Raw genomic sequence first — 15052 nt, 5'->3', positions numbered from 1 at the left:
ATCTTATTTTTCAAGTTTAATTTAGTTTGAATCAAATACAACATGGTGCATTTTTTGAATTAAAGGCTTTATTTTATTTTCTAACTCAATGAGAATCAATAAGTGGTATTGATAATGGATCCATTTAATCAATTACCATCCCTACAGAGAGAATCTGGTCTGAGCTGAGAAGCTGGATAGAGCTAAATTTAGTGCAGTGTTGCAAAAAGAAATGGAAAAAACCCCCCCACTACTAACAATGTATAAGTCTTGAGACTGAGAAAGATGTTCACCGTCCAGCAGGACAGTAACCCTAACCATATAGCAGTATCAACAAGGGAGTAAAGTAGATTAAAGCAATTTCATCTGTTTGAGTAATCCAGTCAAAATCAAGACCTAAATCCAATTGAGAAGCAATGGTAATTGGAAGTGATGTTCAGAAATGCTCTCCTTTAATCTGAAATATGTTAAACAAATTCGGCTAAACATTGTACTATCAGAGGACTTGATTTTAGATATTTTATTATAAAAATGTTAAATCATGTCTTTTTTTTTTTTTACTTTATATTTTAAAAAGCCTTTAATGACTTTGCTCTCCAAGTCAACACTGACTGTGAATTCTTCACAGTTTTCTTCAAGCAAATTGAGTTTGTACCTCTCCACTTTTATCCTATGGACCATTGATTGATTGATTAAATATAAGGCTATGTTATATTTACTTTAACCTGAAAAGAGGATTCACTTGATTGACTGCTGGATATGTATGCATGTATATTAAGGGGAGCACCGATTGCAATTTTCTGGCCAGTCGGCAATTACCGATCTTTTAAAAAGCCTAACTTACCGATTCCGATTTTGGCCAATACCAGTTTTTTGTCTGAAATGTTGCTCAATATATCAAGAAAGTTGCTGAATTGGCAACAATGGGGTGACTATTGCTAACTGTAAATGTGCAGACATGACCTGGTCGGCCGGTTTATCAGTCAAACCTCTCACGGGAGAAAAGAAAAGCACACTGGCTGATTTTTAGACCTTGCCAAGGTTGATGACATCAGTGGATAAGATTGGCTTCACATGTAAAAATCGGCCGATCACCTATAAATCGGTTGGCCGATAAATCGGTTCACCTCTAATCTGTATGTGGCGACTCTTGAGGCACTGATTCCAGTTGCTGTCCCAGCCTTGTAAATGTTACCCATATTCTTATGGTATACCAAACTATGTTTAGTCCTGTCAGTGCTGCTAATATCCCCGTTGTTTGTGCTTTTTTAAAATCACACATTTTCCTTCCACTTAACATTCCATTAATATGCATATCGGTCACAGTCAGCTTCTTTAGCAGAACTTTTTTTTATATTGTGTAAATAAACTGAAGTAAAAACATACTTGTTCGGTAGATAGAACAACGCTGATTTATTTTTAATATTTGTTAAAAAGCAGTAAATACTAAAACATTAACATATTCCTTCAGTATGCTTTACTTCAAAACTTGTCATCATATCCTGCGGCGGAACTGCAACGTTTTAATTTCTTCCCTACTCACTATTGATACAACTGAAACAGAACAAGCAAACGTAAGTCAAAGAACTGACATGCCATCCCTTATCTGTGGACACAATGATGTTACTTCAAAAAAGACGCGGAAGCCAACATGGTCTGGTATCTTGTCACCGACATCTCGGGCCAATCCAAGCCCTGAGCTCAGCACCCAGAATGCGGCTGAGCAGCCGGAGAGGGCTGGAGTAGAAGCAGCAGCTTATAGCCTGATACGAGTGACCGCTAGCTTCATGTCAGCCGCGCAGACATCACTGAAGTAGCAGCAGTGGAAATCTTCCTGCGGGAAGGAGGGGGGGAGACAGAAGGAAGAAGAGCGAGAGCACGGGCAAGAAGGGATACGGGACATCATTTGATCCGACGAGAGTAAATGTTTACGTTGATTCGGTTTCAACTGTTTTAAAGAGCTCCAAAAAGAATAATAATAATAATAAAAAAAACACCAGCAGGAAGGTTAGCTAGCCGCCGCCATCTCCTCTTAGTCGGCGCGACTTCCACACCATGGGGAACGCTGCAACCGCAAAGAAGGGCAACGAACTGGAGAGCGGTGAGTCCTAGCTATCGGTCAGCTTCCGTGGTGTTTTATAAGTCCTGTTTGCCTTAACTCTTTCCAGTTGCTATCTAGCTTTAAACTATGTTTAGAATACTCCAAACTGGCAAATCGCTTTACATTTCACTCGTCACACATTCTCACGTTATCAGCCACAAATGACTGAATACAGGTTTCTTGTATTTTGTTGTGTCTTTGTAATTTAAATGTTGCCCAGGCCGTTTTGCTTCCATGTCTTGGAATCCAGTAATAGTAATAACACCTTAGAAGGGCAGTTAAAACGCATTGGGGATTTGTTTAAGTTATTTATTGTTGTATTTTTGAAATTAGCTAATTCAAAGGGAGTGATTTTTGTGTCCCATGGAACTTAGCTAGCCCGCTAACTTTAGCCTGCATGGTGGTGGTGGTGGTGGGATGGGGGGGGTGGGGGGGGGATTAGCCCTCTGTAGGCCCCTCTGTCCCTCATGTGGTGTTAGCAGTAAAGGCCTTCTACAGTTGCAGCCATGCAGTGCAGTCTTTTCCTGTCAAAAATACTTGGAAATGGGCGAGAGAGAGAGAGAGAGAAAAAAAACTCCTTAACCCATCATTGCCTCAACATCCCTGGTGGAGGATGTTGTTGTCTTATAGTATGTTTGGCCTCAGGCTGCTTTTCAACACAGCCAGCTGTGTCAGACAGAAACTTTGCACTGATGATCTTCAATCTGCAGCGTTAAACCAGAGAGCTGTGAATAATTGTTCTAAATGGGCATTAAATTTTCTCTGAAGGCAGTGTGGGGCTGTTTCTGCCCCCTCTCCAGGGCTCTGCTGTCACATTTTTATTCTTAGCTTCATAAACAAAGCTTTCTCCCTCTGTACAGCAACATGCCCAAATATGGTGAAGAAATGACAAATTCCCTCTTTCCATTCATAAACCTGGGACCTTGCTCTTGTCTGCCCAGCACAAGCTTGCAAACACTGAATCGTGCCATTTCTGTTTGTTCAAAACCCCTCTTCTCTAATCTTGCTGTGGTAAAAGTCCATCAGGGTTCACCTCTCACACTCAGCTCGTCATTGACTGTAGCAGCTTGTCATCGGACCTTCGTCAGAGGATAAGGGGTATTACAAGCTTTGAACGCTTTGACGTAACTCGGCCTAGGCCGGTGTTGCTTTACGCTCCTATACCCTGATGTGTGCACCCGATCATTGCCGAAGAGCTTATGTTGTAGATCATAACCCTGGTTGCAAACTGGAAAGCTTGTAGTGCGGGTGTTGTTTTGATTTGCAGTTCACGGAAAGTTTCCCACTTTCAAGATCTTGAAAACACACAAACCGTCTGTGTGTAGTTATGGCCCGAGTTTGTTTAAAGTAAAGTCACTTTATGATGCTGCTGAGTACATTTGTTTGAGATTTATTGACCTGTTGAGAGACACCAGGCAGGCATGGTGAATGCTGCCAACCAGCAGCATACACACAAACACACACTCACAGAGAAGACAATCAGATCAGTGAAGAGTATCTAAACTTGCAGCCACTCCTTCTGGATCCAGCTACGATCCCTGACTCTTAAACCTGTTTACGCTGACACAGTGCCCTGAGCTGTAGATCTTTCTGGAGTGTAGCCACTCTGGATGTGGTGACCTGGTTACCTACAGTGGTATATGTTTACTGTACATAAAGATGTCTCTGACTGGAACGGATAGTGGAGCCACCACACACTCACAGTTGGACAGCAGGATTAAACACTTGCCTTTGCGACACTTATTTTGCTCCACAGTACTTCCATGTACAATGTTCACACTGTAGTGTAACAGGATAGGCCGGCATAACTCAACCATGGTATGCTCAGTTCAGTTTTAGCACTGGAATTAGAGATGGTTGTCTAACTGAAGGCTTGGTTGCAATTCTCCTATAAAGTCTTGAAGCGAATTTGTTTCGTGCAAGAAGCCATATTTTTATTTGAACAATATTTTTGCTTCCAAGCACATTTTTTTCTGTGTTATCCTTTTGATCTGTTCTAATGTGCATGACCGATTTTTCTGCTACATTCCATTTTGGTACACCTGTCTATGGTGGCAGTTCTTCGACTGCCACCATAGACAGTTAGTCTCTGTTCAGATTCCTGAAATGATTGTCAACTTTGTTCTCATTCCTGTTGCTTTTCTTTCACAACATATACTTGGCATTTGTAGATGTGGTCCTATACTTGTTATGGTGTACTTGAACTCTTGTGTTTTTTCTCTGTCTTCTCTTCTGTATCATCCCATCCATGTGGGTGATTGTTCCTGCAAAACCATGGTGATCTATAGAGACATTTGGTATGCTTAAAAAAAGAGAGAGAGCAGACTAGCCGAGCAGCAAAGGGTTCATTGTGGAAACTTGCTAGACGTGCTTGCTTTTGATGTGATTTGATAATGTTTTTTTTCTTTTTTTGTATGTTCTTTTTGTTGTTTTTTGCACTCTCAATCTGGATATCTACGGTCCGCTGTTTCCTATACATTGGTTTGTTTTTGCTTAAATTTTAAGCTTGTTTTGTGAGACTCCTTATAAGGCTCCGGGTCTGATTCTCCCTTTCACCAATTCGTACTTTTGTACCCAGCTGTTGCCATCTCGTCCTAACATACTCCCACTTCTCACTGGTAAACATAGCACTGTGCCTAACCATTATGCATCAGTGAATTTATCTTGGTGTTGAAGTCATTTGATCAGTCAAAAAGAAAAATGATCCCACAACCTAAATAACACAATTTTAAATAAAGCTGGATGATATGGCTCATGTCAGTCTATCCATAATTATTGATTAATTTTTTTCTTAAATATCTGAAATACTGCCAGACTGTTGATGTGACTTTTCCTGTTTTATCCACAGTTTTCACTCCACGCTGTTGTTCTTTTAAATTTTTAAGCAGTTATGAGGCAAAACCCGAAACTGCTGATACCCTAGTTACTCAACAGGCTGTTGCTAGGTAACCAAAGAGTGAATTGGTTTATGTCACCCACCTTGCTCAGCTGGCCTAGAGAGGTTGTGTGGCTAAAGCCTACAAGCCCCCAGAATGTTGTGTGGATCTGAATCGGAGTTCAGTGAATTATTGAAAATTCTATCAGACATACAATCTATTGATGTTGATCACGTCTATTGCAATATATTATTGATTTATTGTCCAGTCTGACCTTTAAATTGAATTTTATTGAGTTATTGTCTGAAGACTTGGTCTTATTGGATAATTACCATTCAAAGGTGTGAGACCAGAATCAGCCAATGTTCTCTTAATCTGATCTAAATAGTGATCAGAAAGTTAAATACAGAAATTTTAGTAAGCGCTCTTACTGGATTCAAAAGCACTACCTTTACTAAAGAATGTGCTCTTTTTAAAAAAAATGATATGTTTATAGGCCTAAACACAATTATTTATCAGACCTAATAGAAACCCGGAACAGGAAAAGCCTTTTCGGTGCATCTCTTAATCTTACTACCTGTTTTCAAGGCTTGTGGTTCTGATCTCTGTATGGGCCAAACAACTGTTGTGAAATATGGCAGATTAGAACCAAAAATAGAGCCTCATAATGTAACAGTTATATTCATCATCACAATTTCATCATAATCATAAGTGCAAAGAACTGCTTGCAGGTAATATTTGGTAGACTACTATATGCCAGGTGCAATGCATTCCAACCATACTTATCAATCATATATTTGTTCAAGTGGACAGACTTCATCTGCCTGATTAAGTCCTTAGTCTGAAAGGACTCCAACAGAGAAGTGGGGTATTCACAATAATGACAAAGTGAAATAAATTTTATTTAATCAAAATTTGTGTCATTTTTGCAAATATTTAGCAATGTAATCAAAATTTCTTGTTTTCCTTATATTGTAGAGCCCATATTAATTTAATAATGAGTGACATTTACTCAAAGCTTACAAGTCAAAACCAGAAAATGACCCAACACTCAATTGTTGGTTGTCAAAGCATTTAAAAAATACATTTTTAAAGCCGGGTACTAATTGATGTGAATTTTAGTGGCAGATGGCTTATTTCCATACCTGGAAAAAGTTGGGGTACAAATCAACCAAAACTGCAAAAGTATGTAATGGTAAAGGGGTGAAATGACTAGCATCCTCCTTTAAATTGTTCTACCAAAGGTGATGCCCAGAGAAACATAACCTGTGGTTTCTGAGGGATGTCTTTCCTGTTTGACTTGGACTACTAAATAACAGAAATACTGAGTTTCTTGGCATGCATCACTCATCTGCCTGTCCTCTCCTTGATATTGTTGTCTTGTGTTTTTGTTTCCTTACTTTCCTTTTATTTCATATCCAGATGAGAGTTAACTCTGCTTGTGTTCTTCTTCCTTGACTTGAGTTTTTCCATTTTCTACTTTTCTTCCCTGCTCCTCTTCTCCTTGGTCTATTTGCTAAATCCAGTTAAGCCCCAAATGTGTGATGAACCTGAATGCAAAATTGCTTCTACACAAACTAAATGTATGCCAGCTCACTCTGTCTGTGGTGCATCTCATTTTTCTTTTAGTTAAAGAGTTTCTGGCTAAAGCCAAAGAAGATTTCTTACGGAAATGGGAAAACCCACCACAGGTCAGCCTGATTTGTTTGTTAAATGTAATATTTGTTGTCTTGGCACATACAGTAATAACTTGAGGTTGTTTCCACAGTGCTCAACGTGCCTAGAGGACTTTGACAGGATAAAGACTCTTGGTACGGGCTCATTTGGAAGAGTCATGCTGGTCAAACACACAGACAGAGAACAGTACTTTGCCATGAAAATCCTGGACAAGCAGAAGGTTGGTGGCAGCTTTATTAAGACTTTAGTTGATATTTTCCAACAAGTATTATTATGTGCAGTAAAAACGTTTAGGGTTAGTAAAACAGTGCCATTTATCACATCCAAGAAAATAGTCACTTTTGTACTTAATGGCATTTATATCTTCACATTATGAATTACAGGGTTACTTTAGAAAAATAGATTATCAGTAGCTCCAAGTTGTCTTGGCTTCTTGAGTTCCTCTTACTCTTCCATTGGCGGGATCTGATTGATGATCTTATCTCTGCAGGTGGTGAAACTTAAACAAATAGAACACACATTAAACGAGAAGAGGATATTACAAGCTGTGAGCTTTCCTTTTATCGTCAGACTCGAGTACGCCATTAAGGTATGCTTTGCTTATCTTATCTAGAAATTTTTAAAAAAATCCTTTAATTGGTCGTCTGGAACATTTAAGAGCCTCTTTCATTTCTAGGACAACTCCAATTTGTACATGATAATGGAGTACATTCCAGGAGGAGAGATGTTCTCTCACTTAAGACGAATTGGAAGATTCAGGTGAGGATTAAATGTAAATTATACTAAGTGTTGCTGTCCATTGGTGTCTTGGCTTGTCTTTTTTATTTTATGTGGTTTATGTTAGATTAAACTCTTTCTACATTTTCTTTCAAATGTTTTATGCTAAACGCACATCTCTCAATTTCCAGTGAGCCACATGCACGATTTTACTGGTGCCCAGATAGTGCTGACGTTTGAGTACCTACATTCATTAGACCTCATCTACAGAGATCTAAAACCTGAGAATCTTCTCATTGACAACCATGGCTACCTTCAGGTGAGCTACAGTGCAGACCATGAATTTATGATGCTGGAGTGTTTTGCAAAACGGTTAGGTCAGTAATACGGCATTTTCCCTACAATTTTCAGGTGACAGATTTTGGATTTGCCAAGAGAGTAAAAGGAAGAACCTGGACGTTGTGTGGAACACCAGAATACCTTGCGCCAGAGATCATTCTAAGCAAAGTATGAATTTTAATTGTTTAGTTGATTATAATATACTTTTTCCCCTAAAGAACATAAAACCCCTGTAGTACTTTTCTAATTGCCCTTTGTAGTTCTTCCCAAGTGTAATTCTTTCCTCTGTTACGTTCACATCTTCACAGACACGACCTTAACGGTTTCAGGCCTAAAATAGACGGATTTATGCATTGCCAATAAAATTATATTGCTGTGTAATTACGAGCATCGCATATACCCATTGACCCTGGTATTCGCTGCTGGGAGTAAAGGCATTTTTTTGTTGACTTATGAGTTATTATGAAACCATATTCCCTTCCAGCCCCTCCCATCAATGTTTAACCAGCTCAACCATTGGCCCTGTTCATATCTGATGTTAACATCCGTCTTTGCTGATTTAGATAAATGTAAATCTTGCTAAGCACACCACTTTGCTCCTTTGCTTAGAAAAAATGTTTAGAATGTTCCAGCACAAAATAGTCAAAAAAAGGAGCAAAAGTTGACACAACTGAGAGACTTTGTTCTGCTGGAAGTAATAGATATAGTCAGTGGGTTTCCCTGGAGAAACAATTTTCAATCCTTTTTTACTTAAAAAACAAAAAAAATCACCCAGTAGATAGATAAACAACATTTTTCATTGATTTCAAACACTTTTTAGATCAGTTAATAGACATTATCATCCTCCCCAACATCTGCACCTCACCTGTGCATGTGTTGGGCAGGGTTCTGCTCAGCATTTGAGGCTGCTTTGCCCTCTGGTGTCCTTAGCCAGTTTAATCTTCCTTCAAACTTCATAAAATTAATGGTTGTGTTTTAACATAACTGTGTTGTTGTAACCACTCATTTATAAAGTGTCAGAGCACATAGAATATATGCCTTTGAGCATTTAAATGTAGTGTTTATTTATTCGCAGGTCAATCTTTTTTTTTTTTTGCATGGGATGTTTAACACCTGTGTTTATCAGATTTAGATCTAACAAAGAATGCAAACTTTCATGATGTCAGAAGGCTTGTTTGTTTTAGACATATGCCTGGTCTGTTTCAGGGCTATAACAAAGCTGTGGACTGGTGGGCCCTCGGAGTTCTCATCTATGAAATGGCAGCTGGTTACCCTCCGTTCTTTGCAGATCAGCCGATTCAGATCTATGAAAAGATAGTGTCTGGAAAGGTGAGAAGAAATTTCCCTTGAGAGGAATTTACCTACTCCAGAGCTGCTGCAGAGTATGATGAAATATGGAATTTGGTTCTAGTACGTTCCAGGTGTGGATAAGTATGACAGAAAGAAAGTCGAGTATAGCAATAACATTTTTTCCATATTCTTTTCTTTATTTCATTTCTAAAACACAAAATCTGAATGTGGAAAAAAAAATCTTGACAAGGAAACCAAAAGCTGCCCATAACACAACTGACGTTATGTTTCTCATGTTTTTTTTCTCATCTATTTCCACATTTAATTAGAAATTTGACAATATTAATGTTCAGTGAGTAGTCCATAGAACTGATCTGGATCTAACTAAAACTTTTTAAATCTCGATCTTTGCTTTAAAGTGCTTGCTAATTTTATGAAATAGTTTTATGAACTAAAGACTATGCTAAAAATACTTTTTGATTTTTTTCTACAGCCGTGTCATTATATCATGTCTGAATTTAGACAGATAGTGAAAGACTGAACAGGGTTTAGCAATTCCAAAACGACACCAATAATTTAATCTGAAACAAAAAAAGATTAAAAATCTCAAGATTTGAATATTGAATAGTACATTCACTTTAAGAAACTTCAAAAATGGAAAGGATGTTTGATCCTTGATAGCACCTTAAGTATTGCATATAGGATTTACGAAGAGCCACAGTTTGAAGTTCTTAAACTTTCTTTTCTTCCCTTCAGGTACGATTCCCATCCCACTTCAGCTCTGATTTGAAGGACCTGTTAAGAAACTTGCTGCAGGTGGACCTGACCAAACGCTATGGAAACCTGAAGAACGGCGTCAACGACATCAAAGGCCACAAATGGTTTTCCACAACAGACTGGATCGCAATCTACGAGCGAAAGGTAAGCCATGTTTTATATCAATAATAACCATTATGAGCCCGAGCCATGTTAACTGCTTATTGATAGGCCTGTCACGATAGCAAATTTTGCTGAGCGATTAATTGTCTCAAAAATTATTGCGATAAACGATAATATTGTTTGAAGACCTTTTTACACTGATTTAATGGAAATGACATAATAATCCATGCGATTTCTTGCAAAAGATAGATACACTTTATTTTCAAAAGAACACTAAACACTGGAACTGATAAACAAAATAAACAAAACAACCAAAAACGAAAATAAAATGGATTCTCAGTCTCCATTAACAAAAAACGCACTTGAAAAAAAAAACTAAACAACATAAAGTCAAAGTGGAAATAAATACTGCATTCAACCAAAAGAGTGCAGATTATGAAGTCTGTATACTATGTTGCCCTTCAGTAATAATTAGATTTAAATAGAGAAGATGGGCACATCGACTACCTGATGCAATAGTTCACACTACACGGTTTTTTGCTCCTATTTTTCCCCTTACAACAATCTTAAAACGTTGATCTTTCTAAGATTGTGTGGTGTGTTACGTAGATCGTCGTTGCCGCTCCGATCTAAATCAGGGGTTTTCCCCGACTGGGCGCTTTAACACAGCCTGTTGAATGTGACAGGCAGCCAATCAGAAAGCGCGGATTCTCCTCAGCACTTTCTGAGGGGAAATTACGTCCCAAACAGCTGAAACGGCGGAACCCGAAGTCCAGCGGACATTGGAGATGATATGTGGAAACAACATTAATGTTTATTCAACATGCAAAGAATATAGAAATGACAAGAGGAGGAGTTGGAGCAAAATTGCTACCGCACCCGGTAACTTTTCAGCTGTTCTTCGTTAACGTGACGTAAATAGGTTCTAATGATTTTCATTCAGTCAGGACTTTACGCTGACACTAGCCACATGCATTGCAGGTAGATTGTAGTAAAGCATTGATTAATGCCTGGTTTTAAAATTAGTTCACTGGACTTGTAGCCATTATTCTGTGCCCATTGTTGGACACCACATGGCAGGAACGAATCCGATCGAACCGATATACCTAGGATTTCTGTCGGCTAATGTGTGGTCTGATTGATTATGCATGTTTGTTTTTTGGCCGTTTTGCTCATAACATTTTCTAGGTATTATGCCATGTGGTGTTTCTAGAACGTATGGCATTCATTTGATGCTTTGTGTTTATTTCTTTTGTAGCCATAATAACCTTTTGAAATTGTGTTCAAAAAGTTTAACTTTGGTTTATCAGACTGACACATTCCTCCACAAGACTGCAGGGAGAGAATACAGGAGTCACTTTAACACAATCAGTACTGATCAGAAATCCCTGCAGGTTCCTCGGCGTCACCCTAAAGCTCTTAGTAGTCTTCATCACCAGTTTCCATCTTATTTTTATTAATTATGGAGAACAATCAAATTATACAAATGTGACTGCTGTTCCATATTATTGTATTGCGGTTGTGTTCTCAAGACGTTTTGACGGTTTAAACTAATTGAAAGGCTGATTCAACAAAGTTTTAGTTTAAGGGTTTGCAGATTTATACACCCAGATTATTCCATCTATTTTATTTTTTTTACATTTCACAAGATAATATATTTGTCACATTAAAGATAGAAAACGTTCTGAAATGATTTATATTAGTCCTTAATGTTTCAAATAAAACTTAAGTTTTTAACTGGCCTCTGTAGACTCTTAATAAGATTGAAAGTATTATGTTGCACTGATATCAATTAATCATTTTCAAAAACTGAAATCCCATTTGTAGTTCACTCTTCCAGTTTCTTAGTTTGTACACAAACATGTCATATGCCAACACACTCGGTATTTAGTAAATATAAAGCTGATGGAGGTGTGTTAACTAGTCTGTTAAAATGTTTCAATTTGTGCTAAGAAACTGTCAACGTTTCAGTTGCTGCTTGTTTTTCAAAGTGTGCGATCTGGCTTTTGACTTGCTTTGATTCAGGCAGAAGAGTGTTTAAAGATTCAGTGTGGGAAAATAATGATGCAGAGCATAAAGAATGCGAGCCGAGAGTTTTAGTAATCAGTTTAAGAGATAATTTGGTGGAGGAGCAAGTCACACAAGACAAAGATTTGTTTTCTTCATCAAAGTAACCTAACATCACTACATGCACGCAGAAGCTTGATTGTAAAAAAAACAAAACAAAAAAAACATTTAATACTCTTGATAGCATTGCTTTACCACATGGTGAGCGTGAAATAGTATTGCCTGAGCATGAGATAAGATTTGTTTCCACGGTTCGATTAATTTGTCGGCCCATTTTGTTAACACCCTTTAACGTTTTGGTTAATTTGAACTTGTGAGATAAGTGTTCATACAGTGAGACGAGCACAGCAGACTACTCGTTCACTCAGGGACATAAACAGAGTAAGTTGGATGCCTCTTAATCAGAGTTAATCCCCCCGAAGACATTAATTAGTGGGGTTTTTAGAGAGATTTGAGCATGTTGTATTTTTATTATGCTGCTATATAAAATGTCTAAAAGGGACAGTTAAATGTGCTACTGAAACAAGAGGATCAGCTCCCCCATTGCAGAGTGTCAGTAAAGTTTGCATGACATCTTTATTAATGTCATGTTTTAATGATGTCTTTTAAAGCTGTCTCTTTTTGGAGGTTTAATGACTTTATATGGAACAACTCAAAGAAGTTTGCCAATTATTTGGGGCATAAGGATTGGATTTATGGATTTTTTTTGTTATCCAAATAGAATCAGAATCACATATTGGGTTAAAATAGGTGTTGACCTTATCAACACGTTTTTTTATTAAATGTATTTTTAAAGGTGCACGTGAAACCTGAAACCTGAATTTCCTACCAGATGTACTGTAAGTAATAACCTAATCAGTCCATGTTGATGTTAAACTTACTTTACAGTGGGTATGTCACTAGTGCTCCACATTATGATAGGTTTGGTGTTCTTCACGTCAGACATCAGACTTATTGAACATTTCTGAACAAGCCTTAAAAACTGTCTTTGTCTGGTAAGCAACCAGTTAAAATGGTTACTTACCAGACAATAATCAGCCAGAATTATACCTGGATCTTTTGTGACAGCTGGTCTTTCATCAGCAGTCACAAATCATCTTTGTGTAAAAATGGATCTCTAACTCACTCTTGAATTTCATGTCAACCACCCTTGCAAAGCCTCCTTCTGTGACCTCAGGAATGTTTCCAAACTCCCCCTTATTCTCTTCCTCAAACGCCAAAAAGCTGGTCCATGTTGTTTATCTCTTCCAGACTGGACTACTGGAATGTACTTCTCATCAGGATCTCTAGCAAAAACCTACAGAAACTCCAGTACATTCAAAACTCTGCAGCTAGAGTCATGATGATGGTGTTCAAACATGAGCTCATTACCCCTATTCTCCACTCTCTCCACTTGCTTTTTTCATCAAGATTGAGAAAAAAAATTCCGTCTTCAACTGTTTTTACCTTTTACTTTACAACAGAGACTTAGTATTTGACAGCTTCCCAGTTAGTTGTCCTTACAGACAGTGTGAGTAGGAATCTAAACCTCATCAAAATCATCCTCTTGTTCTTCCAGGTGGAAGCTCCATTCATACCAAAGTGTAGAGGCCCTGGGGACACGAGCAACTTTGACGATTACGAGGAGGAGCCTATCCGCATTTCTTTAACGGACAAATGCGCAAAGGAGTTTGCAGATTTTTAAGACAGAAGAACATGGATATATCAGGGAATCATAATGAGGTCCTTTGCACTCTTCTAAAAGACTCGGGATGGAATGAGGACCATCTTTCTTTTTTCTTTTCAGATCTACGTAGTCCCTTCATTCCACAAGGCTGAAAGAGGTCGCCGTGTTCCTTGAGTGTTGAAAACTTTAACTCACCGTCAAAAACACCTGCATATTAAAGCAGACAAGTCACTCTTTGTTTTTACTTTTCTGTTTTTGTCACTTTGAAAGCAGTAAGTTTTTGGATGTACTTTTTCCCAACTGAAATGTGATATGTTTTTTATTTTTTATTTCTTGAAAGCGAGTGGAAAAATTGAGATTGTGGCCAGTAACAGTCCACACTCTGACTTAGGAGGTCATTTGGCACACAGTAGAGTGGGTTGTTTTGCTTTTCGTTTTTCATCGTCGGCGTAATTTTGATGTCCACATCCCACTAAGTTGAGGCAGCATACCCAGCAATATTTGGTCCATTTGGTGCATATTGCAGTTTTTACAACAAAGAAATATTGAGTGTATAAAGCATTACCAAATAGAAAGTATCTGGCTGACAAAAAAAGAAGTTCTTTCCTTTCTTTGCTTTTTGCCTCTGAAAGCCAAATCAACCCCCCAAACAGATCTCACTTTTGTTTTTGTTGTTTTTTTTCCCACACCTGCACACATTTGAAGATTGCAGCTGGTAAAGCTTGCATTAAATAAAATGCAAGTCCATCTGTGTGTTTGCTGAATTTGGAGTTGGCTAGTTGCGTTTAAATGATATACTCTGCCATCTTGCTGGCTTTGGCCAGGGTTTGTTTTTTGTTCTTGTGTTCAAAGTTAGTCTTTGCCCCTCAATTTTGGGTTCATTCAGGACCTTTTGTCACAAGTCTGTGGGAAAATGGATATTCATTAAAGGGATATAAATGAATAAAATCCTTTTTTGAGGATTTGAAGTGTTTTAAGTCAAAAAGGTCAGTGTGCATAGTGTTCACGCTTTGTGCCTGAGCACTATTAATATATATTTTTTTCATGTATTGAAGAAGATGTTTTAAAATTTTAAGAGAGAAAGGGAAATATACATATATATTACATATTTATTACATATCACCCCAAATAAATTTGTTTAATTCTTGTGACAGGTTTGCAACTCCTAGGTATGTGTGTTGGAAAGCTTGATTTCAAAGTTTGTCTCACAGAACACCGGCTAAACTGAAGACTGCTCCTTTGTATCACATGTTCCTGTTAAGCTCATAACATCCATATATGCATTGTTTCATATGTTTTTATTTATACACGTTAGAGATGCTAATAAATTTTATTTTTAACAGTGTTGAAGTTTGACAACTATATTATTTCAGCTTTGGTCATCCTATTTTTTCATTTTTTATTTTTTGAAGGATGGATGCTCCATGAGTTCAAGACGCTGTATACCAGTTATCAGAGGAA

General features: G+C 37.8%; 1 protein-coding gene across 1 annotated transcript; it reads left to right on the top strand.

Moving 5' to 3' along the window:
* Positions 1-1545: 1545 nt before the first annotated feature.
* Positions 1546-14936, top strand: LOC116722227 (cAMP-dependent protein kinase catalytic subunit beta). Its single transcript, XM_075074330.1, is given in 12 exon segments — positions 1546-2080; positions 4369-4377; positions 6586-6647; positions 6725-6853; positions 7124-7222; positions 7310-7392; positions 7542-7563; positions 7565-7669; positions 7762-7857; positions 8896-9018; positions 9736-9900; positions 13484-14936. Coding segments are annotated over 12 exon segments (1065 nt in total). The 5' UTR covers positions 1546-2034; the 3' UTR covers positions 13610-14936.
* The last annotated feature ends 116 nt before the right edge of the window (positions 14937-15052 follow it).

Source organism: Xiphophorus hellerii, chromosome 6, assembly GCF_003331165.1.
Source record: "Xiphophorus hellerii strain 12219 chromosome 6, Xiphophorus_hellerii-4.1, whole genome shotgun sequence".
Taxonomy (NCBI): domain Eukaryota; kingdom Metazoa; phylum Chordata; class Actinopteri; order Cyprinodontiformes; family Poeciliidae; genus Xiphophorus; species Xiphophorus hellerii.
This window is presented reverse-complemented; position numbering and strand designations above follow the sequence as displayed.